The sequence below is a fragment of the Papilio xuthus genome, unplaced genomic scaffold, assembly GCF_000836235.2.
Source record: "Papilio xuthus unplaced genomic scaffold, Pxut_1.1 DF826961.1, whole genome shotgun sequence".
Taxonomy (NCBI): domain Eukaryota; kingdom Metazoa; phylum Arthropoda; class Insecta; order Lepidoptera; family Papilionidae; genus Papilio; species Papilio xuthus.
Genome location: NW_013531688.1, coordinates 5,822,303 through 5,848,899, shown reverse-complemented (window position 1 = coordinate 5,848,899; position 26,597 = coordinate 5,822,303). Strand labels below are relative to the sequence as shown.

The window sequence follows — 26,597 nt, the reverse complement described above, 5'->3', positions numbered from 1 at the left end:
GACTGATGGCGGGAAAAAGTTTGCAATATTGTTGTTTATCGTCTAACAGATTTACTACCAAATTAATATAACAATTTGGTAAGACTAATATAATAATACTGTCTATTATTTATTGTATGAAATTCTTATATTATTATGTCCCCGTTTCGAACTAATTTTATTTAAACATATTGGCACTATATTTCTCAAAGAATAAGTAATATGAAAATGTTAAATATGTTTTTTTTATACATGTCAGTCGACAGTGGAAACTCACAGCTACATTGCAGAATACATTTGGACTGTCAGACAGCCGGCAATAACTTTTCGTCATCCTGATTGATATCTCGTCGAGTAGAGATCAGACCATGTCCTCTCGGAGACACCTGTCTCGCTGAATGATTGCTCTCACTTAGCAAAGATTAAATCTAGACCGTTTTCCAAATTATAGATATTCCTTAAAAATATAGATCGTATTTATAACTTAAAAAATAATTTGTAATATGTAAATCAATGGCGCTATTCTTTTTTTACTAAAAAATAGGCAATTTTTACGTAACCTTTTACTTGATTAAGCTAAAACCTTGCAAGATTTTTTATAACAATTTACCTTTTTACTTTTTCTATAGGTTTCAACTGAAGAACTTTGTAGAAAGGATTCTGAAACACGCCATTGTATAACTTTAAGGCGCAAAATCTTTTCAGTTTTTATAACCTAGAAATTCTAAGAATTTATATATTTTACGTAAGAAAATTATTGAAAAACAATCTCAAATTAAAACGGTTTATGAAAAAAAAAACTTCTAAGCAGTCAGTAATGTTCAGATTTTCGTAATCTAATAGATAAGTAAATCAAACTAGTAGTTAAAAAAGAACTAGTAAGAAACGGCAATAGAAAGAACAAACACACATATCATTAAAACATTCCCCTTGCCGATAGGGTAAATTAAAATATGTTTTATTGAAAATCTTTTTTTTAACATACCTTAAACCAGGCCATTGTAGAGTCGTCGTAAAGGACCACCCATTCTTCTGACCACGAGTTCCACAGATATTTTCCTTGGAAAGAAAAAAAAGAATTTTTAATTTATCTTATAAGAAATAATCATGATAATTTACGAGTCTAAAAATGCGTTAAAATCTACAAATCATCTTATCTTGTACAAAAATCTATATCTATATATATATATAAAAGAAAGTTGTGTTAGTTACACTATTTATAACTCAAGAACGGCTTTACCGATATGGTTGAAAATTGGTGAGGAAGTAGCATAGAGCCAGGAGACGGACATAGGATACTATTTATTCATTTTTTTTTATTTTTTTTCAAATTTATGCCTTGAAGAGCTGCTTTTTATTTAATTTATCTATATATTAAGTTTTTTATATATCCACGCGGATGGAGTCGCGGGCGACAGCTAGTAAGCTAATACACTCAATATCAATTAATTTACAGTAACTAAGTGATGAAAAGATATCCAATCAAATACCGGCGACTAGATCAGTGCGGAAATTAGCGGGGAATCGATCTACCGCCTGTCACACACCGCATAGTCAATGCGAGATACGATAATTGTAATGCTTGCCGCACACGAGTGCAGATCAGTAAGCATAGTGCAGTTCGGCTACAGTGTGTGTAGATACAACACTACTGTTTTCAAACAATTGCATTATCTGGCTCATTGGACTGCCTTCGTGTGAAAGTATAGAGCCCGCTACAATCAGATACGCGACTCACATCAACACTAATGAACATTTCAAATACTACACACATTATTGGATAAGCTACATATATCACTAGTTTAGGTATTTACAAATAATATTAAGGTGAACATAGACTAGAGCATTTTTTCGAGCATTTCCATATAACGAAACTTTCTTACCAGTGATATTATACAGGTAAAAGCACAGTTTCCAAAGCACGTGTGGTTCGTGAAAGGATGATACACTAGATCATGTCGATGAGCGGCTTGTTGCTCTGTTACAACTAAATGCTCTAGTCTATACTCACCTTTACAGTTACTTGATTTTTTAAATTATATACGTATGTAAACGGACCACTTGATGCACAGCCCTTACTTCTAGAAAAATTAATGTAAAGATAAAGATTGCTAGGAACGGAATCAATTATACTTATCAGATATAATTAAAGCGTTTGCTTTCTCATTCTATCAATAAAAAAATCTACGAAAATGCCTAGCGAATAAAAAACATTCCGCGGTAGTCGTTAACATAAGTGTTTGAAAGCTTCCATTCAATTCGAGTGCAATTAACTTCGCGTAACATCTCTACAGTATCGATATCGATATTCGACTTTACTCGATTCAACGACTCGTTTTACTGTTCGAATCTCGGAGTCGTAACTCACAAGCGGGCTTTGATAACTGTAGTACGTATTTTATTAGGGCTGTTACACACACGCGGTGGCTCGCTCGTTTCATTACATCGTGAGTAGACGGCGTAATTATTCTGTGTGAAGGGTGCCGTAAAATGGATACGAACGTTATCCATTGTATTTTAGTGGAACTGAATTATGACGTTGCATTTTCAAGTTAAAATAAAATCAATATTAGTTATTATGAACAGATTTGTTTATACGATTACATATGGAGTACTATTTAAGTAATTTCCTTACAGCTTAAAACAGCTTAAAAAATGTTCTTACGTTTATATCGTAGCATGTAGCCCCCTTTGACTTGTGTGCCGCCGTGTTCTGAAACAAAGAAATTTGTCATTCCATGGTATAGAAGGTAGATAAGGTAAGGATATACCTTGTTGGTTGACTGCGAATTGCCTACTGGTTTGATGTAGTAAGTATTCGATACCAAGAAGACGTTAAAGATAATTACAATTGTTTCGATAAATTGCAATAATTGTTTCAAACTTTTAAGGGTTTTAAACTTTTTTAACTTTTCTTCAACATCACCCACTAAAGTCTTCAATAACGTTCGATTTAATACTACATAGACAAAGTTTACGTGTTGAATAAAGCTTAAATAACTTTCTATAAATAAGTATTAAACAGAAGAAAACAAGAATTTTCACATTTCGAATACAAAAGCAAAAAAGAAGTATCGCATCGTATAATTCAGCAATAGGAATGGTGAGTTGATGTGTTGAGGGAATGTTAACAAGGGCCTCTAGTTGGCGGTAAACAGGGAAAATTGGCGCCAAGGCAGTCCCAGCCACGGCGCGTGCCTGGAATACGTAGAGGGATCACACGAGGCGAGCAACAATGAATGAAGATGTATGAAATAAGATATTTGTAGCGAGTTTATTTTTATACTTTTGATATCTCAGTAATATCAATAACATGTCTTTCTTCATTCTTCCTGTAAATGTATAACTAGAATTCGAGTATCATCGTACTTGATTCACATAGACATCTATCCTGTAACTCTACCACGGACACCTTCACCAAACATATTACAGTTTTATTTTTATAAATAGAACGGGGCAAACGAGCAGCGGGAACACCATAGTGTTCATCGACGCTGATGGACACCTGCAATACGAGAGGAACCGCAGATACGTTGGCGGACTTTGAGATGGTGACACGCTCGCTACTCGAAGTTGAGTTTAATACCTTGTTCAATAATCCAGTTCTTGATTTACTGGGACCGCAAGACTGTATTTACTTTATTTATCCATTATATATGTTATGCAAAGGGTTACATAATATTTACGTAATGTACGCCCCCTGCCCGCAGCGTGCCGTGAAAGCCGCTCTCAGTCGCCGGCTGTTAGGGAAAGCTTTGAGTACTAATTCATCAATGTTACGACACCGCATCTTGTTTACTTTTATATAAGCCTAGTAGAATTTCTATGAATCTAAATAATAAACAATAACATCGCAACTTAGACAAGATTCTAACGATAATATAATCCTTTCTGAATATGCAGTGCTTTGTTCCATGGGTTCGACCTCTGCCCTCTAGACACTCAAATAATTTACAAACTATTTCGTAATACTGAGGTATAGGCCTATAATGCTACTTAGAAACTAATATAAAACAAGTTGTTAGGTTTTACTTTGGATCACATGTTTTCTTTGGAAAAAAAATATTGTTGACTACTAGTCTAATTTGATCATCGGTTGGTGACACACTCGCTACATTTTAAGTCCTGACACTAATTTAGAATTAACATATCTTACATTGGACAAAGTTACGCAATATTAAAAATACAGTAACATTCTCGAAGATACAAAATCGTCAGTTCTTAATCAGAATTCCCTTTAAGTATTGCAATATATTTGTTGCGATTATTTTTATCGTATCTCAAAACATTCAGATATCACAAGAAACTAACCATAATATTGTTGGAAGCAATAAACTTGCCAGATCCAAAATACCGAGAAGCGGATTCCCGTCAACGACCGCACTCAAGGTCGACGTTTAGTACTGTTTGTTTATTTATTATCGCTTTTCTTTTCAGATATTAAAGTAAAACGTACTAAAGAGGCTATTAGTGTAAATTGTGTATTGATTTTATATTAAGGTGATACTTAAGTAATCATTATTCTGAGTGTGACAGTAAGTCGTTAAAAGACGTGTTATGAGTATATTTTGTTACATGAGCGAGACAAAAAATATGTATAAAGAGGTGAACAAAAGAGACAGCTGTTTTGCAAAAATTGCACAGAAAATTAAATGCAAATTTCAATCAACTATAGCACAAACTAAAAGAAAACACTCGGAGAAAATTCACCCTCATGTTGCGATATGAAACAAAGCCAAGAATCGTATGACGTACAATGTCTTCCCGCGAGTTATTAATTGTCCCCCAGAGCCTCGGGGCAATACACTGTTTTACTTCATCACTATTGTACATTTTCTGAATAATTACGCGACTGCTATTATCAACTATATCCATTTTTGTTACTACTTAAACAACTAGATGTCGCTAGTTAAGATTAATTTGTCTTTTTTATTTAGCCGCAACAAAAATATATATTCATCTCTCTCATTGTCTTCAATGAAATAGAGACAACAATAGGATTTTGTATTGGTTTTATGTTAAGACAGAATTAGTCTGGCTGTCATTTCCTTTAGACCACGTTCATGTTTATTTTATGAATAGCAATTGAAATTGGTGAATTCAAAACATTTCATTCCATAAAATACCGCTTTATTTATCTCGTTCAAAGTTGGTAATATAATTCTATATCGCACAATACATCCGCGAACGTGTGAGGATGCGCGATTCGCACTCGACTGTGGGAGGCGTTTATCAACAAATTGATACACGTAAACCCCACGTTTGCTTTCATTATACAAACTCGTAACTTTGTAACGGAAACACAGATTTAGATGAGCAATTATTTTGAAACATATTTTTGTTTTTTAGGGTATTTGTAGCGGTACAGTCGCACTTGAAGTTAGCTATTAAGGGGTTTTAGTAAGTAAGAATCTCGCGTAACCCTGTCTTTCCCCCTAAAAATCTTACGAAAATTTCCCCCGATACCTAAAAAGGGTTTTTAGTAGTTTGCAATATTAAGCAATAGAACATCATTCATCATCAGCTCACTATACGTCCCCACATTAAGTCCTGACTTAATACACCCTGACTAAAGACACCCCTGGGTGACTAGGCCACAGTCAACCACGCTGGACCAGTGCGGGTTAACTTCACACAGATCTATGAATTTCTTCTTAGTTATGTTCAGGTTGCATCACGATGTTTTCCTTCACCGTAAGAACGTCGGATAAATGCACATATGTAAATCGGATATCTAAAAACACATTGGTCCATGGCGGTATTCGAACCCAGGACCTGCAAATTGTAAATCAAGTGCTCAACCCCTGAGCTTCCGCGACACTCATAGAGAGCCAGCAAATAAATATTGATAGACATTTTTACACACTCAAGGAATACAGTTTGAAATTTACACTAAAAAAGGTTCTTGACAGACGGACGGATGGACAAGAAAGTGATTCTATAAGAGTTCCGTTTTTTTCCTATGAGGGTCGGAACCCTAAAGAGTAGCCATTTTAACAATAGAAAGTTAACAACAAGCTACATGAAACATCTCTAATTTCCTAAATGAACTCTTTTCATATAGAAAACTGCGTCTACTTGCTTTTTTCTTTCCTGTTCCTTTACACTACACAATCCGGATTAAACTAGTATTGTATTTCTCTTACTACTATTATATATGGGAAAGTTTAGATGGATGGATGTTTGAAGGTATCCCAACGTCCTAATACATCTTACATAGTCAGGAAGAACGCATAGGCTTATTAAATTATTCAAACTTTCGTGAGACATTATACTAAACTGATATATAAACACGGCTAAACACTCTCGTATATACGTCCGGTGGACGGGCCGCGTCCGCGAAATAATACCAGTACCACTCATCCTGATGAAGGGCCCCCGATGGGCTCGAAACTAGTCGGTGCCGACACCGGACGAATATACGTCAGTGTTTAGCCGTGTTTATATATCAGTTTAGTATAGGCTTATATTGTATTTTAGTTCAAAGCGACCAGTGTCGCGGGCGACAGCTAGTATTTATAACTGGTAGAGTTTGTATATATAGTCTTAATATAGGCCTGCAGTTCACAGACACAATTCAACCATTAGCATAAAACCAATATCAGGCCCAACATCACGTAGACTTTTTATAAAAGCGCTCAACTTCCGATATCCAACTTTATTTTTGCCGTTTTTTTGGCATTTACTTAGCTTATTTTTGGGTCAATGACCTTTTTAGAGTAACAAAAATGTTGTATAAAATGTTATTTTGTATTTTATTTTAATCGGAACAGCGAACTATGATAATTTGATTAAAATAAGTTGAATTAAAACGATAAATTAACGGTGGCATTAGAAAATCCCTTTTGCTGTTAAAAACTGAAGCTGACTGTTACTTGACAATGTTATGAATCATTGACAATCAAATAAAACAAAAAAAAATACTCATTTTTAGGGTTCCGTACCTCGGCCGCGGACGAGAGCGAAAGCATGCCCGTGGCCCCGTCTCGATGCGTTGGAGGAACAGAGAGGTTTAGTGGGTATGCCTCCGATATGGAGGAGAATCCCATATAACTACCGCGTCCCCCTTCGGGGCGCGGAGTATGAATAGAGCATTCCTCTCAAAAAAAAAAGGTTCCGTACCACGACAGGAATAAAACGGAATCCTTATAGGATCACTTTGTTGGCCGTCCATCTGTCTATCTATGTGTTAGGACATTTTGTTATTCAGGAAATTAATTTACGATTGAACAATATCTTTGTTTTTTTAAAAACATTATTTATAATTTCTCCGAATTTGTTTACTCTAGTTCCTATATTTTCAACGAGACCTTGAATTCTTTGGATATGAAAATGAAGGGCAGGTGTGACCGCCGCGGGGACGATATTGCTTTTATGCTAATGCCACTGACGAAGGAGATGAACTGCCTTCGATATACTGCAGGGCTGTCATAAAAATATTTTACTCCCGAACACTACCTGAAATGCTAAGTGTCATTTAATGGTAATTTGACTACATAAGTCTACTCTAAGGGACTCCTCTCTACATCTCTAACCGTTAGTTTCCAAGACCAAAATCTTTGACAAAACAGAGGCGAAGTATGTTTTAAACGGGAATTTTGGTCTCAGAAACCCACGGTTAGAGAGGCATTAAGTTATCGAAAAGAATAAACAAATATCTTCCATAGAAATTTACTCAAGTATTCGAGTACATGTCACTTTGATGGCAATATCCTCCAAAGTTGGAAAGACAGAGATTCTATTTTAAAAGTAAAAAAATTAGTACTTCAACTCGCATCATAGGATTCATAATATTGTTATTGTTGTATATAATTCTGTAACTTTTTGTATTCCAAGAGACTTCTTACGATTACATATACTCAAACCACTAATCTATAAAGTAATAAAAAGCAATTGCCAACCCTAATCCCATCTAGGGTTAACTATTTTGAGATAAAATCAAATGGGAGTTTCATTTGAGAATCGATTTCTGTCCAAACGGCGCTGAAGAGCCCAGCTCTCGGACTTATGGAGTGGAATCAAGAATCCTTACGATTGGATTTAGTCGTATGTGTTTACTGACGAAACTCTTTTATAAAAACATTGTTCTCTTTGTTTTTTTCAAAGAGAATGAAAGAGATGACAGTATTGTATATGTGTTTCGCTAGTGGACAACCACAGTAAGACATTATACAAGAAATATATTGTGACTGTATTATCAAAAATCGGTGCCCATAAATATATCCAAAAATGAGACAATCCCAATATATTACTTTTTAATTTCAAATTCAGACTTTTAGCTAAAAAAAAAGTGGATATGAGCAAAATGCGCTATTCAAAAATATTAAATTTTTTTGAATTTAAATACCAAATGGAATTAAGAAATTAATAAAAAAATGGATTACAATCTCATATATACCAAAATAAAGCAATCATTTTTGTCACTAAGTTATGATTTAATTTATTATCATTGTAGTATTGTACTTAGCGTAGACAAAACGTGTATTTGGAGTCTGAAAAACAAGGGAACAAGGGTCAGAGGACAAAAGCGTACAGTTTTATTGGAGCCGCGATCGATCTGGTCGCGTCGTGCCATGCGGAGCTGTGCCGCACCGCGTTTTTACTAAAGTTTTTACGTTTTTATACTCCGCTACTGACAAACACTTTTAAATCAAAATCAAATGAAAACTAACTGGCCAAAATCGCCAAATAAAGGAAAATAAAATAAATATCACTTGATTCCTAACAGTAGTAATTAAAAAAATAAATATAAAAATTATTTGACTTAATATATTTATGGGTATCGGTTTTTACTTAAGGTATACAGCTAGCTTTTCATTTTTTTATATCATAAGGTGGCAAACGAGCGAGCGGCCACCTGAAATCGCTGAAATAGCGAAGTTACCATTGTCCATAGACGCATATGCGGTGCCCACGTTTAATTGACGGAGGAGAGGATGCACAGAAAGAAAACATTTCCATGCATCCTCTCATCCGAAAAGTCCACTTCCACTTCCCATCCTTTCCAAATATAATAAGAAAAAGGGTGGGAGAGGAAAGAGGACTAAATTAGGGCTACGGGACGCACACTCATCAGACGAAACGCGGAATTGCTTCCACTTGACGTCTGTCTGTGTAGTCGTGGTATTTCACCGGGCGAGCCGGGTCAATTCGTGCGAAGATGTTAAAGCGGGCTCTATCACTGTTATAGCTTATTTTAATATCATGAACTATTAACAAACATAATAATCAATTAATTAAATGTCCATTTAAGCTTGATTAACCACTACTTTACGTTTAATAATTAATGTAAAAATATAATTTTCGTAAATGTTACACAATACTTTGTGTAATGTATAGCACTTACTAAAATTATTGAATTAAACGCAAAGTGGTATTAACTTCCACTTAATCCTCCGTTATCTTCTCTTCTTATTGAAGAATTGATGAAGGTCTACTCATTGCTTCTTGGAAGTATTATTCATACTTCCGGGAAGCTATGAGAAGGCCGACATCTGTTCTCTTGAAAACTTCAGCGAAATTCTTCTTTCTTGAAGCTTCATTCGTTATTCCTTCTCTTATAACTATTAAATACAGAACTAATAGTTAGTTTCCGAGACCAATATTCCTGTATACTCTCTGTTTTGTCAAACATGACACAGATATGTTTTATACTGTGGTTTTGGTCTCAGAAACCAACGATAAATGTTTTAAACTTCATTTCATAGTGGATACACACGTACATGTTTGATAAATTTACTCGATCTTGAACAAATACAATGTATTCCATGCATTTTGATTTGCTTCGGGCATTTGTCTTGAGACTTGGTACACACTTGAGATCGAGTAGGTACGACAATGTAAACCTACCTTTACACCAATATGTGGTAATACTTAGGCTTAACTCGTTAGGTGTCCACTGCGGAAACACATATATCAATAATGTCATCTTTGTACTTAAGTAGAATGTAGGCTATAATATTTCTTTCTTCTATTTCGTCAATGGAAAATCACGGAAAATTAATGCAAAATTTTAATATAGGTAAGAATATGAACAAGCGTATACTGTAATCTTATGATTTATGATGTTTTTTTTTGTTTTAAGTGTCTGCTTGTTTTTATAAGTGGGAAAATGAATACTAGTATTCTACACGATGTGCGAAGAGTCGTATTATGTCGAAATTTCTGGTCTGATCCAAGTCTAATCTTATATATTTTTTAATTCACAACAACAAACTATCAAAATGTTAAATCAAGTTGTTGAATATGAATTTAGAAGAACGTTTTATAAAATGTAGTCAGTTATACGTAAGTTATTATGGTATATATACATCTAGAGCTGTCGACAAGCCAGACTGCGGCCACCCTTGTTTTCCCCAGGCTTGCAGGGTTTTTATTAAATTAGGTGTTTTGTTCTTTGCCAATTCGTTTCCCCCGCGCCAGCAACGCTGCGAGATTCATGGTTCATTTTCAGATAAATACGCTCTGGGTAATATTGTTTTTACCGTTTTTTGCTAGCCTATTCGTTTATGTTATGTAATAGAGTAGATTTAGTAATATATATATATATATAATATGTACATATAAAACTATTTATTGTAAAGATATTTGTTTGCGATGAATACACTCTAAAGGTATTTAACCGTTTTTTTTTCAATTAACAATTATAACTTACACTATTTATAACTCAAGAACGGCTTTAGCGAAATGGTTGAAAATTTGTGAGGAGGTAGCCTAGAGGCAGGAGACGAACATAGGATACTATTAATTAATTTTTAAATACTTTTTTTTCGAATTTATGCCTTGAAGAGCTGCTTTTTTTAACTTATCTATATATTAAGTTTTTTTATGTATCCACGCGGAAAGAGTCGCGAGCGATAGCTAGTAATTTATAAAGCAGTAGTTAGGTTTAACTATTGTAATATTTGTCATAATTAACTCAACAATTTCCTCAACATATTTGACAACTTCTGCGGATAGTTTTTACTGTTTTACTTATGTACATTTGAAATTCTGTTTCATTTTTCGACACCACAATGGGCTCTTAAAGTTTGGCAAAGTTCCTGAAAAAAATGAATGTTTACAACAGCTTTGACTGGTGTTTGAATTCGAGTTTTACTGGGTCAAGTTCACGTGTTTGCGTGCTAGTATGTTCGCGTGTTGGCGTGTCGCCTGATCGCGTGTTTATCGTTTCCGACGTGACGTTTGAATTGGTGAAGAGAATGCACATAAACTCCTACGTTTTAAACACTTGCTTAGCCGTAAAGAAATTACTTACAAATATTTATTTAGTACAAACTAACTGTCGCCCGCGACTCCGTCCGCGTGGATATATAAAAAAACTTAATTAGTGTAGACCATCCATCCATCCATCCATCCATCCGCATCACATCCATCTAAACATTTGCATTTATAATATTAGTAAGTTAAATAAAAAGCAGCTCTTCAAGGCATAAATTCGAAAAAAATGAATAAATAGTATCCTATGTTCGTCTCCTGGCTCTAAGCTACCTCCTCACCAATTTTCAGCCATATCGGTAAAGCCGTTCTTGAGTTATGAATAGTGAAACTAACACGACTTTCTTTTATATGTATAAATTAAAAATTCGTTATTCTGTTACAAACATTATACGATAAGTAATGTCTGCCCGAAAAAAGAGTAAAAAAAAAACTATGTATAAGCACTTATCAAAATGATGCAAATCCTTTTATACAAATCCTCAAATCAATCTTTCAGTTAAAGGCTTAAAATTTTACTCTCAATATTTTCAATCCAATGGGGAAAACAAGATAGCTTATACGTGAAGAGTCTACAACTAATAGTTAAGCATATATATTTTAATAATTTAAACAAGAGCGTCGTTGGCTCAGGGGTTTAGCACTTGACTTGCAATCTGCAGGTCCTGGGTTCGAATCCTACCTTGTACCAATGTGTATTTCGATTTCCGATTTACATATGTACATTTATCCGACGTAATTACGGTGAAGGAAAACATCGTAATGCAACATACCTGAGAAGATATAATACTCAAAGATATGTGTGAAGTCAACCAACCCGCACTTGGTCAGCGTGATTGACTATGGTCTAATCACCCTTAACTTAGGGTAGGCTCCGAGCCCTTCGGTGGGGACGTATAGTGAGCTGATGATGATTATAAATAATAGAAAATTTAAACATACATATCTGTCTGATCAAATGATAAGTTACAATAGTATTGATTCGGCCATTTTGCTTTTCAATAATCCAGTTTGTAGTTACACATAACAAATTGTGTTAGTGGCCATCGCACTCACCAACCCTCCTTATAACATGTCTGTTGTCTAGACCGAGTTCCTAAACTGTTTAGGCAACGAATACTGAACAAAAACCTTTTATTTTATAGAATTGGTAGAGCACTGATCATAATTTTCTTTATCTAATATTAAAACTATTTCAAAGTAGTTATAATTCTTTGGAACTGTACGTTTTTTAAATATATAAAATGATGTATATTAAAAAGGGTTATTGATAATATTTAATGCAAGAGATATTAAAATACTAGCTATCACTCGCGACTCCGTCCGCGCAGAATAAAAAAAATACTTAATAAGTAACCTATGTGTTCTTACAGACTATGCACTACCTCTATTTCAAATTTCATCGGGATCCTTAAAGCCGTTTTGGAGATATTCTTCAAACAAACATCCATCTAAACATTCGCATTTATAATATTAGTAAGATAAAATTAATGAGATAACTAATATTCCGAATTCGCAATAAATTTCACCAATATCAATTGAGTTCTGTAATTCATCTAGATTATTCCTCTTCAACTCAACCAATAATATTCAAATTAGACTTCGGAGTTCTCTAAACTAAATTGCAATTTCACGTTTCTGGTGCTTCCATAACGACCATCCTAAAACGATATCTGTTTTAAATACAAAAGCGTTCATCTACCGAGAACATCTCTAATATCATGTAGTATATTAAAATAGTATATTAAAAATACATTGAAGATTCTTGGACCGATCGTTACTAGCGTACAGAACAGGACTAGCAATGGATGACGTACTATGCCTTTTAAACGTATGAAACCATGAGAGTGCTTGCTAGAGCTTACTAGCTTGGTAGAGGAGTATCGATTGAGCTTGGTTTTATGAATGGATGTCGTTCCTTCCCTTGTATTTAGACACTATCAGTCTGTCCTTTTTCCAACTAGTGTGAAAAAGACAGCCTCATTATTTAAAATACATGATATGATTTATGATATTAAAAAAAAATTTAGTCTATGTGTTGTTCTAAACTATGTATTTTACATCTGTGCCAAATGTCATCGAGATCCATTGAGCAGTTCTGGAGATACCTTGTAACGAACATCCGGCCATCAATCATTCCAAACATTCGCATTTTTAATATTAGTAAGAAGTAAGATGGTTATTGGACTCGTCTAAAACAATATTCAAAACAGATTATTTATTTAAATAAATATGACATGTAAAAAAAATGGAAAGCTTACCTCTGATTCTATGTATAATATTTATTCCTTTCGGGCAATGAACGTGCATCCTTTCTTTATCCTTGTTATATTTCCGGAGTTATTTTATTTATCATATCGTCGCCTCTCTCAGTTCGCAAGCAACACCAATATAAATTAGATTAGGATGCCGACCTAGTTAATTCAGCTTTTTATTGCTTTGTATTTTAACTTTATCATTACCAAGTCAAGTGTCAAATAAAAAACAAATTATTTTTACTTCAAAAATTTTAACAAATTACTAAAAGGATAACTAGGTACAAAATCCATTGCTACTTATGTTCTCATTCATTTTTAAACAAAGAGAACATACAGCGCAATGAACGTTAGACATTGTGTTAATATTCTCTTACAGTACGTACATTGCGCGTTGTATCGATCTCGCCTGGTTTTATGAATGGCTCCCCTCCTCCTGTAGGCTCGGCTTCCTCAAGCCCCCCCACCATCTGGGCGCAGTGAAGTGAGGGGCATCTCAATTTCGCCGAGCTGATTTGCGACGGCAACATTATTCAGGCAATTGCTTTAAAAGGTGGGCGGATACTTTGACTCACGTGTTATATGAGTTGTAAGTTGATACAAGGAATTAAACAGTATTAATTCATTAAGGCGAAGTTGTTTGTAATTTTTAATTTATATGAGTTATATTCTATTTTACTTACTTACATTTTACTTATAGAAAAAGCGAGAGGTAAAGAGCAGAGATTAAACTTCTTAATACTTCATTTAACAAAGGAACTAATTATACACGCGTCACCATTATTTAAGGGAGCAAAAGAGAAGAAAAATAAAAATACTCTATGGATAATAAGATAAACAAAAGAATATTGTTATTTAAGTATGCTTATAATTGCTACATGACGCTAAAATATTTTTCCCCTTGTTTATTCCAAAAATTGTTGGTCTGTAGTAAAGAGCTTTAGTAGTACGTTTATTTTTTGCATCAAGTGATTGCTCACTCGGCAGTCAATTGGCGTACCACATTAATTGGCAATCGTGGTGATGCTCGGCTGCTGAAGTTCTTGTACTCGTTCTGCTATTTAACGATAATTCAAAAGTTATTAATTGTTTAAGCCACATTTGGAAAGGCGTATTTACTCATACAATAATATTTAAAAGATTTATTAAAAATAGCTATATAATAGATAGATAAATAAATAGATATATAATAGATAGCAACGGTTTGCTATCGATCATTTAGGTTCGATTTATCCAACAGCAAAAGTCCGGCTCGGAAGGACCAATGTTGAATGAAAAATAAATCAAAACTTTTGAATAGTCAATCCGTCAAAATTAATTGACAACCCGAATATTTCATTCAGCGATGGATTTTATGATGCATAAAGGCTATGCATTAGCGTGCTATGTTTTGAGATAAATTTTAGGTTTTTGTAAGATAAATACAGTTACAGGCATTTCTATTTTAGATGGCTTAAAGCACTTCTCTAGTGTCATAACATCGTTCCAAATTTTTATGAAAGTCTAGCAAGATATGCGAAGTAAGCAAACATACATTGTTTTTTTTCTTTTTAGATAAATAATAGATAGATAAGTACAAATAAACCCACCTCCGTAATACCTAAAAGCGTATTCTAGGTCATAATAAAGAGGTTCGTGTAAAAGTTACGAGTCGAAATGTTTCCGTAGCCGCGGCCCTGGAGTACGTGACCTGTGTCTCAGACGAAAAAGCTATCTACTTACATCCCACATCGCATTGCGTTGTCGAGGACGGGAACATATAACCTCGCTCTCCTTATTATTAGTAACGTAATATATACCGCTAAATAACCTTTATGCTATACAGTTTTTATTTAAAGTTATGTTACAGTTTTATTTTGGAGTAATCCTTTTAAATATGGTAAAATCTTCCTGGCCTTTTCTCTACACATGTCGGCAATATGTAGTACAATATGTATTAGCCTTACACATATCTTCTTTCATAGCAATGCATCCATACTTTCTTTAGTCTTTCGCTCTTTCTCTACCTTTTTAGGTACCCGCATGCTATTTCATTTATTCTTGTTTATGTAATCATCGTCTCAATATTCCATCCATTTCAATATGGTGCATATGTTATTTGTATAAATCTGTAGTTTATTTTTAACTTATTTGATTATCATTTGACACCCATATTATGTATTCATATTTATGTATATAATTCTTCTGTGCGTGTGTATGTCACTGAACTTCTCTCAAACGACTGGACCGATTTTCATGAAATTTTTTGTGTGTGTTCAAGGGGATCTGGGAATGGTTTAGATTCACAATTTTGTCCGCTGGACAATGTTTTTTTAATTAATTTTTAATTTATTAGTAGTTGTTGATTTTTGAATGTTTTACATTGGATCCGACAGACGGCGCTACCATCGCAGTGTCAAATTGTCAGACAACGTCTATCGGGTCCGCTAGTATATTATAAAATTATGTGCAAAAAATCACAAGGCACATTTGCGAAACTTAAGCTAATTATAATATAAAATAAATAACGGATATAACGGTCACTTACCATGTTCATCTTTATATCTTCGACATAGGGAGAACATTATGTTACTTGTTCAGCAAGACAGCAGCGATGCGTCTGTAATAGATATAATTATATCAATACAAAATATTATAATTCATATGAGCAACGGTTCTCAAACTTTTTGACTACGGAACCCATTTAGGATGCTAAGTATTTGACGGAACCCTACATATTATTTTGGTTTGATTATTGTAGGTCCTAGAATTTGTAATTCTCTTCTTGTGTCCCTCGTTAAGTTTACGTTCGGCTTATTGTTGATACGTAATATTAATCTTATGACGGATTTTAGTACCTCTTCGAGTACCAGTTTAGTATTTTTTATAATTAGACCAGTACCAATTTAATGAACCTTCCAGAAAGAGTTCGTGGAGCACTAAGATTCCACAAAATTGAGTTCAAGAGACACTTCATTAGACTAAGGTAATCAAAGTACAAAAATCCATAAATATATTGACTTACAAAAAGAAACATACAAAGTGGTCAGATAAGATATTCGGGTCTTAATAATTCACGAAAGAACGTTGTTTCGATTTACTTTATCTTAAGTACAGCTTTATTTATGCTACCTACGCTAACTGATAAACTGTTGCCGTAATTGGAAGCTTCGTTAGTTACGTAAGTAATTTCTAATGCAATATTTTCACCCAAATTGGAACATTAGGAAATTGTCTATGACCAGTAAGACTGTAATCATTTATTTGCGACTTTCTGTCGCGAGCGACTCCGTTCGCGGGCAATTAAAAAAAACTTAACTAGTAGCCTATGTTTTCTTACGAACTGTGTTCTATATGTACGACAAAATTCATCGGGATCCATGCAGCCGTTCCGGAGATACCTTCAAACATCCATCCATCCAATTTTCGCAATTTTATAATATTAGTAAGGTTTGTACATGCACAATTAAATAGATTGATTTTTATCCCAGATGTCGACCGGTATAGAATTGTAACAAGGAATTACAGCTCTTGTTTGTAGCTTGGCTACGTCGTTATATTTTGTTATTGTATAGAGAAAATCTTATATATAAAATTCTCGTGTCACAATTTTCGTTCCCATACTCCTCCGAAACGGCTTGACCGATTCTCATGAAATTTTATAAGCATATTGAGTAGGTCTGAGAATCGGCCAACATTTATTTTTAATCCCGCGTGGTCGGAGTCGCGGGTGACAGCCAGTTGTTAATAATTAGGAAAGGTAAGAAGAATCACCAAAATTCTGAATAGTTAATAAGTTGCTTCTTGTTAAATCGAGATTTCATAAAGACAGTAGCCATTAAATTTTGTTAAAACTAAACGACCCAAGCAGCCTATCAACTTTATTGTTCTGCTGAACGTTATAATTCCTTGAAAGGCACTTGACACAGTTCCCGTCTCCTAGTGCAGCTCCTAGGCTAAAGAGGCGCGCACGGTATGCTCGGGTCTTTAATATTAATGTTCAACAATTAGGCTGAGTATCCACTACACCTAAGTGTTTGTTATGAAGGAATAAACTATGTTGTTAGTCTAAAGAATTAATTCTAGAATAATAAACTTTATATAAACAAATGTTGATACAATTTTCCTAATTTCTTAATAGACATTTTGATTGTGAAAATAATTAAGCTGTTTATTACGAGAATGAAAAAGTTATTTTTTCCTGATCGCTGTTTTGTACGATACTTAACAATAAGATTTCTTTGAACTGGAAAATATCAATGGAAATAAAATATCTAAAAACATCCTGTTTATTTTTCTTTGAATACAATGTTTGTGTATAAAACATTAAAGGTGTTATGGCGCACTTAACAGACAAGGTCACGAGCTTACATAAGTACTGGTAAACTCTTGTGTTATCCCACTCGCAATACAATAACTCAACTCGCGCTTGCCCTGCGTTGTGAAATGCGTCGTATATTTTTTTATATTAAATAAACCAAGGCTTGACTACAAACCCACTTGATAGTAATATATTTGTAGATTGTAGTTCTTCAAGTAAAGCTTCTACTACTAAACTGATATATAAACACGGCTCACAGCGACGGGCCGCGTCCGCGAAATAATACCAGTGCCACTCATCCTGATGAAGGGCCCCCGATGGGCTCGAAACTAGTCGGTGCCGCCACCGGACGTATATACGTGAGTGTTTAGCCGTGTTTATATATCAGTTTAGTATAATGTCTCACGAAAGTTTGAATAATTTAATAGCTTCTACTACATTTTAAAATCAATTACTCAATAACAGAACAAGTACAATGAATTTCAGGACTAAATTAGTCGTAGTGATTAGTTCAAAAGAGATGTCGGGTTATTGTTGAATATTGTTGAAGTTCTGAAACTTGCCACTTCAGTTGCCTTTTAAGGGTCTACGAGTTACTTTAACTTTTCAAGGTTACTTTGGAAGGATATAGTTGTGTACAACATAGTAACTAACATATATGTTTTTTTAAAGATTTCATATATCATGAGTACTTTTTTCGTGAGTTAATTAAAAACATTTTTACGTTAATTAAGGGTATACGTCGCTTGGAATTTCACAAGCGATGTCGACATGACGCTCCCCTCCTCCCCTCGTACCCGTACACCTCGAGTATTCAAATTAAAAAGTTTGAAAGGACGTTACGATACTTTAAAGAAATAAAATAATAATAATTAGCTTTCAGCGTACTTATAAATGTACCCACACATAGAAATGAAACATGTTTGTTGTTTTTTGTTTTTTTTAACTGTTCATGTTTTAATTTTATCATTTAAATTGTTAATTTTAGCTCATCTAATGATGAGTTTCTAAGACTAAGATCCCTGTTTAAAACGTATTGTTATATTATTTTCTCAAAGATAATGAAAGGGATGACGATATGTCTTACACAAAGATTTGGTCTTGAAAACCCACGGAGAGATTTTCTTGGTCGAGTTAACTTGATATTCTTTTAATTGGTCATTTTGAGGGTTCCGTATCTCATAGGAAAAAAACGGAACCCTTATAGGATCACTTTGCTGTCCGTCCGTCTGTCTGTCAAGACACTTTTTTCTCGAAACTTTTCACCTCTGATTTAAACTTTCGAGATGTGATGCAACATCGGTATGAACTTTATCTTCAATAATATTCTTTTAAGATATATTTGACACTGAAATAAATCACTTATTGTGTTACTAATAAACTAGTTATAGGAAAAATAAATCTTTTAATATCTATCTTTTACACACGATCTGTAATAAATACCTCGTAGTCGCATGAGCTACGGCGTAGCCATAGTCTGCTTCGATAGTCTCGGGTTTGATTTACAGTATTAATTTTGCAAAATTTTTAAAAAATTGTTTTGAACTATGAATTAATTATAACCATGGTGTAAAATATAATATTAATTTTCAAAACCATATCAATCCTTTTATTTAGTTTGAAATTAAATAAATATCACATATAATTCAATAGAAATAGTGTAATTTTAACAATATAAAGATATTTTTAATTACGAACATTAATTCCTTTATATTTTCTATTTAAACAGACTTAGGTTTAGAAAATAAACACTAGATGTTTTAAAGGTATACAAGAACAATGCTATCCCAAATTTCGCAATGTAGACACAAAATACAAATTCCTACATCTACCTTACACAGAATGTACACAAACCTGCGCTGATCTAGACTTCCCTTTTCACAGTAAACTCCAAACCCATTATCAGTCACTAACCATAAATTGTATGTATGACTATACACACAGCACTAAGTGAGGGAAAAAGTTTATCCACATGTGTTTAAATCAGAGCGGTTCTTACGTGCACTCTGTGCGGATGTTCGGCGTAGACTGCCGAAGTTGTTGAGGTTTTTCACATCGAAACAGTTCGGGAACGTTCGGCTCGCATCGACACGGCGAATGGGTTCATGAGTATATAAATGCAATGATTTGGTTTATTGTACTTCAGCGTGCACTATATTAACAATTGAGTACACGTTTTATTGCTTCGAAACATCGGAATTGGAGTTATAACATTTACTTTACGCTTGTAGGAGTTGTGCAGGCAGACCAATAATTGTATACTGTAAACAATTTATGTTACTATATTTTATTTTGAATAAAACGTATTTAATATCAATTTTAATTATTAACAACAATTTTTTATTTTACAACTTTAATTTGTATGTAAAAAATATATAATATAAAATTTGTGATAACCCATTCCTGTCCTTATCCTATTCACGTAGGGTTAACGTACCAGTTTTCGTCACATCGATCTATCTTTTGTTATTTTAGCCTTCACTTCCTTCTTAATCATGTCACAATTCGTGTAATCTGTCTATATTACTAATAATATAAATGGGAATGTTTTGATGTATGGATGAATAGGTGGATGTTTGAAGGTATCTCCAGAACAGCTCAACGGACCTCGCTGAAATTTGGCATATATGTAGAACATAGTTTGGAATAAGACACATGGTGCTAATTAAGTTTTTTTTAATACCGCGCGGACGGAGGTGCGGGCTACAGCTAGTTTAATTATAAAGTAGATAGCATACTTATAAAAGAGAGTAATACAGTTCCTATAATGCTCAATTCCTTTACGTCACATACGAGCAGCGGCGGTGCCGTTTTATTTCGTTATGAAAAATTGATTTGATCCATGTCGTTGAATTCAACTCGCTGTTAAATTCAGCGCAAGCACTCTGCCTTACAATGCTCAATGGCACAATGCTTGAAACCACTTGCATATAAAATATTGGAAATTTTAATATGAAATAAGCCTTTTCAACTGAATAACCAGGATATACTTATAGCCCATTTTTACTTTATAGGCTTTGATACAGAGTTGTGAAGTCATGGTTTTTTTTTCATATACTTAGTTCGACATTGTCATCAGTTTTAATAGTAATAAGAGAATTTATATACCTGTATAATTTTTGCTTCTCAATTTATTTGATAACACAAATGCACACACAGTTAATAATAAAACATGTTACTTATTTGGCGTAATGCCAATACCTCTATATGAGTAATACAACTTTAACTTGAAGTAACCATAGTATCCATAATACTCAATCTTTCAAAAGAAAGAGCTGGCAATTTGCACGATTGGGCCGCCTCCACCGATGGAATAACCACGTGAAATTCATTCAAGGTTTTATCAGAACCCACCGTTTTCTTATAATTAAGAGATGGGAAGGAGAAATGAATTTGGTAGAGGAAATGACGCATGGAAGAAGAAATATTACATTTCTGTGCGTCTGGAAAATATCTTCTATCGATTAAAGGTAGGCAACGTATCTGCACAGGTGTCTATGGACAATGGTTGCTTTGCTATTTTGGCGCATTCAAGTAGTCACTTGCTTGTGTGTCAGCTATTACTATTATAATTCGTATATGGTTATTTATTATAAAAATAAATATATATTATAAAAAAATTGTAACTTAAGTGATATATCTTCAGATACTTGTTACATTCACAGAGTTATTAAAAATGTGAAGAAAACTTCCGAGATCTTGAAGTGGTTGCTTGAGATTGTTTACACGTGCGAAGCATTCATACACACATACGTCTTACACTTTCCAGTCTGATTAGTAAGTACACAACACCCAGAGAGTGAATTCCGAGAAGGTATTGTAAAATTGTAACTACTAAAATTACTCTAATTTCGGAGAACCAAGTTCTTTCTTAAGCTAAGTTACTTAATATAAGTTATAAAGTAACTTAGTTCCAACAAACAGAACCTTTTACCAATATAATAAACATTTGAATTCTTTAGAAAACAAACTGTAGGAAAAGGAAGTACGCTTTATGCAGGAGGATTATCAATATAATTAAAATTAATTTTATATTTTTGTTAATTGTCGTCTGTTATACAAATTTATACGAATTAAATGTTTGTAATGTCTTAAAGTCGTAAGTGAATGCATTTTGAATCATCAAGATCGGCAGCATATTGAGGGAACCGGGCGTGTCTTGCCGACGACCGGGTGACCGGGTATGCTATGACCGCGTGACCCGGTCGCGCCGTGACCCGGTTACGCTGCAGCCGGGTATGCGCCCGGGTATCCCGACGCCCGCTTGCATTTCGCGATTGATTCACTGTTATATACTACTTAAACATTTTATATAACTTTACAATCAAGGCTCAATTATTATTTAAAACCCATTTATTTTCCTTATATTCCTGTACTAATTTGATATTAGAGATATCTGTGAAGCCAAAGTAAACTTCATAGTAAATATTGTTTAGGTAGCGTTTTTAATATTGAATGTGAAATAATTAAACCCAAACGAGTTTTAATACAGACCGACCTACTCGTAGCAACGGTGGACAAAGCGAACAAACAATTACGTAAAACCAAAAACCAATTTACGTGAGCATAAAACTCGATTTCAGTGATCTTATAGTTCTGTTTTTTGCATTTGTGCTGCAAATATTTTCAAGTGAACATGAAAAATTTTACTTCATGTCCTTCCATAAAATTATGTTACTCTTTATATTTAGGTCACAAAATAGGATTAGCATAGAGAAAACAAAATATGACACTAATCGTGAGTTTTTGACACCAAAATTCCCGTTTAAAACAAATTGTTATCTCTGTGTCAAGATAATGACAGGAATGACATAGATTTCGGTCTCAGAAATCCACAATAAGAAACTTGCAATAATAATATTACCATTGATTGTAGACAGTTGTCAAGGCTTTAGCTTACACGTGCCGTGTCCTATGCATAAGTGATTTGACAGGGACATCATGCACTGAATAATCGTGTTATGTCGGCCGTATAACCGCGTTAGCTCTGATAGACAATGCATGTAGCCAATTAACATATTGTCATGTTACCGACAATATACTTGTGATAAATCTACGCGCAAATAAAAAGAACTTAATTAGTAACCTATGTGTTCTTCTAGACTATGTTCTACATCCATGCCAAATGTCATCGAGTTTTATTTAGCCGATCTGGAGATACCTTCAAACAAACATTCATCAATCCATCTGAACATTCGCATTCATAATATTAGTAAGAAGTGAGGAGTAATCACAATTAAAAGAAATCTGTTTGTAAATGTAATACCAAATTTATGAAATTTCAAGTGAATTATAATATCAATTTAATCGTCCGATTAATTTTAGAATGTGCCATTAAAAGTCAAACTATCGACTCCCAGAGCATCAACTAAGAAGCTATGTTGCAAGTCTTTCTCAAAACTCGTGTAGCCGGGATCAGATTTAGTTGTCACATGAGCCGAATGTGCGGATGAGCCCAAACCCTTGGCCACTACTTTCACAACTCGCCTTATATTTGTTAGTTCTTTCAATAATTTCTTCACCAAAATAGTCTTTGAATCCAGTAGTGTACGTAATTTCATGTTCTCTAATTGCAGTGCTATATTTCTAGTCTGTTCCTTCAGTTCCCGCTGGTATGCTTTATCCAATTGCTTCTTAATTTCCAGTGTAATTAACCTTGATGATTCTATCACTTCTTCTGTACCAATTTTTGCCTCGTGGAGCTCTTTTTTTAATCCTTCGATCTCTTTATTCCTACTCCTTATCGTGACATCTGTATTTACATGCGCTGTGTCTTTTTTCTTTTTATTACGTCCGTTGATTTCTTTGACGACAACCTCAACGGCCGTGGATTCATTTCGAAATACCTCGTGAGGAACATCCGGATTTATCTCTAATATATAAGATGCAGAACCTTTTTCTTCAATGTTGATGAGTCGCGGGATTTCATTAACTTTATCGCCCATTTCAAAGTACTTGTCGCACAACTAAATTATCTCCATTATATTCTCGAAAAGTGCCAATGAAATTATTAATGCATAAAATTACCACAGTTCGAAAATGTCATTAATTTTTATCAGTTGTGTTTTTACGATGAAATGTCACAATAAATTTTTGCCAGTTGATGGACGGAGAATAAAGTTGTACTCACTCATTGCCAATAGAAGATTTCAAGTAAAACCTTTTTTAGTAATAAAATATTGTTATGGGTTTCATAGAACCGAATTATTTTTATTTTCTACGTACTTTTTTTACTTTACTACAATTTCATGTATATTTAAAAGCATATTTAGAAGAAACTTAAATAAATGTGCGTACAAAATCAGCTACACACGATCAACTTTAATTACACAGTTTCGTTTAACAAAAGCAACACGTACAGCTGCAATTTCAAAAGATTTACTCAATATTTATACATTCGAACATCATCGATTTAGGAATATAAGACAATTATATTATTTTTTATTGCAGTGCAAATCCCAGGATACTGTACTAGGAAATTATGGCGAGCGGCATACAACTTTAGATAATCGCATTGGAACATTCACGAAAACCGTTAGATCACGTGCAATTAGAAAACTGCTCTTAAAAGTTATTAACATTTAATGTACACACGTGTATTTGACGAACGATTTACGACCTTAGTCACTTACATCAAGTGTTATTTTTCAATTAGCAACATATAGGCCGTGAAGCCTTTAATATCGGCTCTGTAACAACTTTTGTTTTTATTTAACACACACCAGGTATACGAGAGCGGTTCAATTGACCTGGAAATTAAACTGCGTTTATTGCTACGTTAAAAGCTTTTACCGTATTAAAAGGTCTTCTGTGAAATATGTTTACTTGGCTTTGGGATTTTGTTGCTGTTATTTTTATAAATACAACTGCTTGTAATAATTTATTTAGAAAGAAGAAAAAAAAACTCCGTTTTACTGTTTTTTTTATAAGAGAACGGAGCAAACGAGAAGCGGGAACACCGAGGTGAAACCCGTTTTCAGGTTACTATAATTTTTGAAGGTTTTTAAAAGATCATAAGCTTAACAAGAGATTATTCCTTTGAACTGACCCGAAAACTTTCTATCAAGCAATTCCAGTGACCTGGGTCACGTCGACAAATATGGATTTTATAAGGACCGAAATTCATGTCGCAAAATTGAAAACCAATTTTAAAGTGAATTTGTAATGCAAATAGGTACTCAAGTTTATTAGAAAATGTTATGACATTTTTGTTTATGTTGTAACCGAGATTGACCTAAAATAATTTTTTCTAATGTACATAATCGCATGAGATTATATTTTCTCTCTCTCTTATATCAAAATCCAAGAGAATTAGAACCCATAATAAGGTCGAAAAGTGGCCAAGACCCATCTTGGGTGATAGAATCTACGAAGTCAGTATGGTAAACCATAATTAAAAGAACTTAAAATTAAACTGTTCTTCAAGATGAATGAAACAAGCTCAAACACGATGAGGTTGTGTCATTTTATTACGAAGTTTCACTACCTTCCAACATCCTTCTTCTTCGTCTTCCATCATCGGACCACCTACATGTAGCCATAATATTGCATTGTCTCGCGATTTACACGCGTTCAAATTTAATTTGGTAACAAATATCGGGTTAGGTGAAACTAAATAAAGTCTTGTCAAAAGATTGAATATGGAAAATACTATGTATTGCAAAATATGAGACTAAAATATGTTTCCCGTTGTAATAAATATTTAAATGCGGTGCATATGTTAGAACTCCGGGAACAATACGCTTTGTCGTAGCACTACGCCCCCGACCTGTCAGCGGCACGTAGCAGCGCGTAGCGAGGTCGCGTTCTACGCCGTCCCGCACACCGTACCAGGCGCTGCCAATGTACGGTAAGAGTTACATATTTTATTCTTATGTTTGTTTTTTCTTTAATTTGTTAAGTATTATTTCACTTCATTATAGCTAATGGTCGACTCTTCGGACGTAATTTGACCATAATTCGTAATCAAATATATATCAAAATTAGGTATTCATTAAATAGGAAACAAAATCTTTTATAAACCCAATTTTAGGACACTAACTAAATACGCTTTATTAATACAACGTCGACAAAAAAATGCAAGATAGCTAGATGTTTACACAGCTGCAGCGGGGTGGGTACATTCGTCCTAGTTTCGCGGCCCCGAGCGGTACAATACCTAGGCATCCTAGACTTAGGTATAGCAATGCCTACATTGCTAGACTTCAGAGCCGGAAACTATTGTGCGGCGGAAGCGGGTCTATTGAGTTACCTTGGCTGCTCCTACACCTATTGAGTTATCGTGAAGACGTGGACTGCCTATGTAAAGTGATTGATAATAAATTACCTAAAACATACATAAATAAATATTACATTTGTAATTTTTAAGAGAGTTTTTATTTCACATATTCGTTGATTTAATTTGAATTTATACTAAAATTTATTTCGTTAGTTTAGTATTTTCAAGTCAAATTGTCCACTAAAACTTCTTTTTGAATGTATTAATTATGGTTAACCCTTATTAGCCTAGAGTTTCAATTTTGATACCAATCTTTTAAACCGAATGGTCACATTACTATTAGTTTTTTTAAAGGTTGGCTGTACTTATTTTACTGTTGTATAACTTTCCAAAGAAATTTAAAAGAAAAAAACAATATCATTATTGTTTTATTTTATCAAGCAAACACAGTAATATTAAAAATAAATCACTTTCGTATGTAAATCAGGCTACGGGTTAAGTTATAGTTTTAATAATTATTGAAATAAGACGTAAAAAAATCTAAAATAAACATTTAGGTCAAATAAACAGACAAGTAGATTATCATTATCGTGAGTTTATTTTGTTTAATTTTTAGAATAACTGCATA

At 33.9% G+C, this 26,597-nt stretch overlaps 2 protein-coding genes across 2 annotated transcripts in view; both read right to left on the bottom strand.

Moving 5' to 3' along the window:
- LOC106120030 (uncharacterized) overlaps nt 1-19,727 on the bottom strand; it is a 34,964-nt gene extending 15,237 nt beyond the window's left edge. Inside the window, exons 1-4 of the mRNA XM_013315199.1 lie at nt 19,606-19,727; nt 15,979-16,050; nt 2,645-2,692; nt 965-1,038 (exon numbers count right to left, since the gene is read on the bottom strand). Coding sequence (XP_013170653.1) covers nt 965-1,038; nt 2,645-2,692; nt 15,979-16,015 — 159 coding nt within the window. The 5' untranslated portion in view covers nt 16,016-16,050; nt 19,606-19,727. The remainder of the gene's footprint in view (nt 1-964; nt 1,039-2,644; nt 2,693-15,978; nt 16,051-19,605) is intronic.
- A 3,282-nt stretch (nt 19,728-23,009) lies between these two features.
- On the bottom strand, nt 23,010-23,849 carry LOC106120059 (uncharacterized). Its single transcript, XM_013315236.1, has one exon. It carries the CDS (start codon nt 23,694-23,696, stop codon nt 23,073-23,075), a length of 624 nt encoding a protein of 207 aa, XP_013170690.1. The 5' UTR covers nt 23,697-23,849; the 3' UTR covers nt 23,010-23,072.
- Between the last annotated feature and the right edge of the window lie 2,748 nt (nt 23,850-26,597).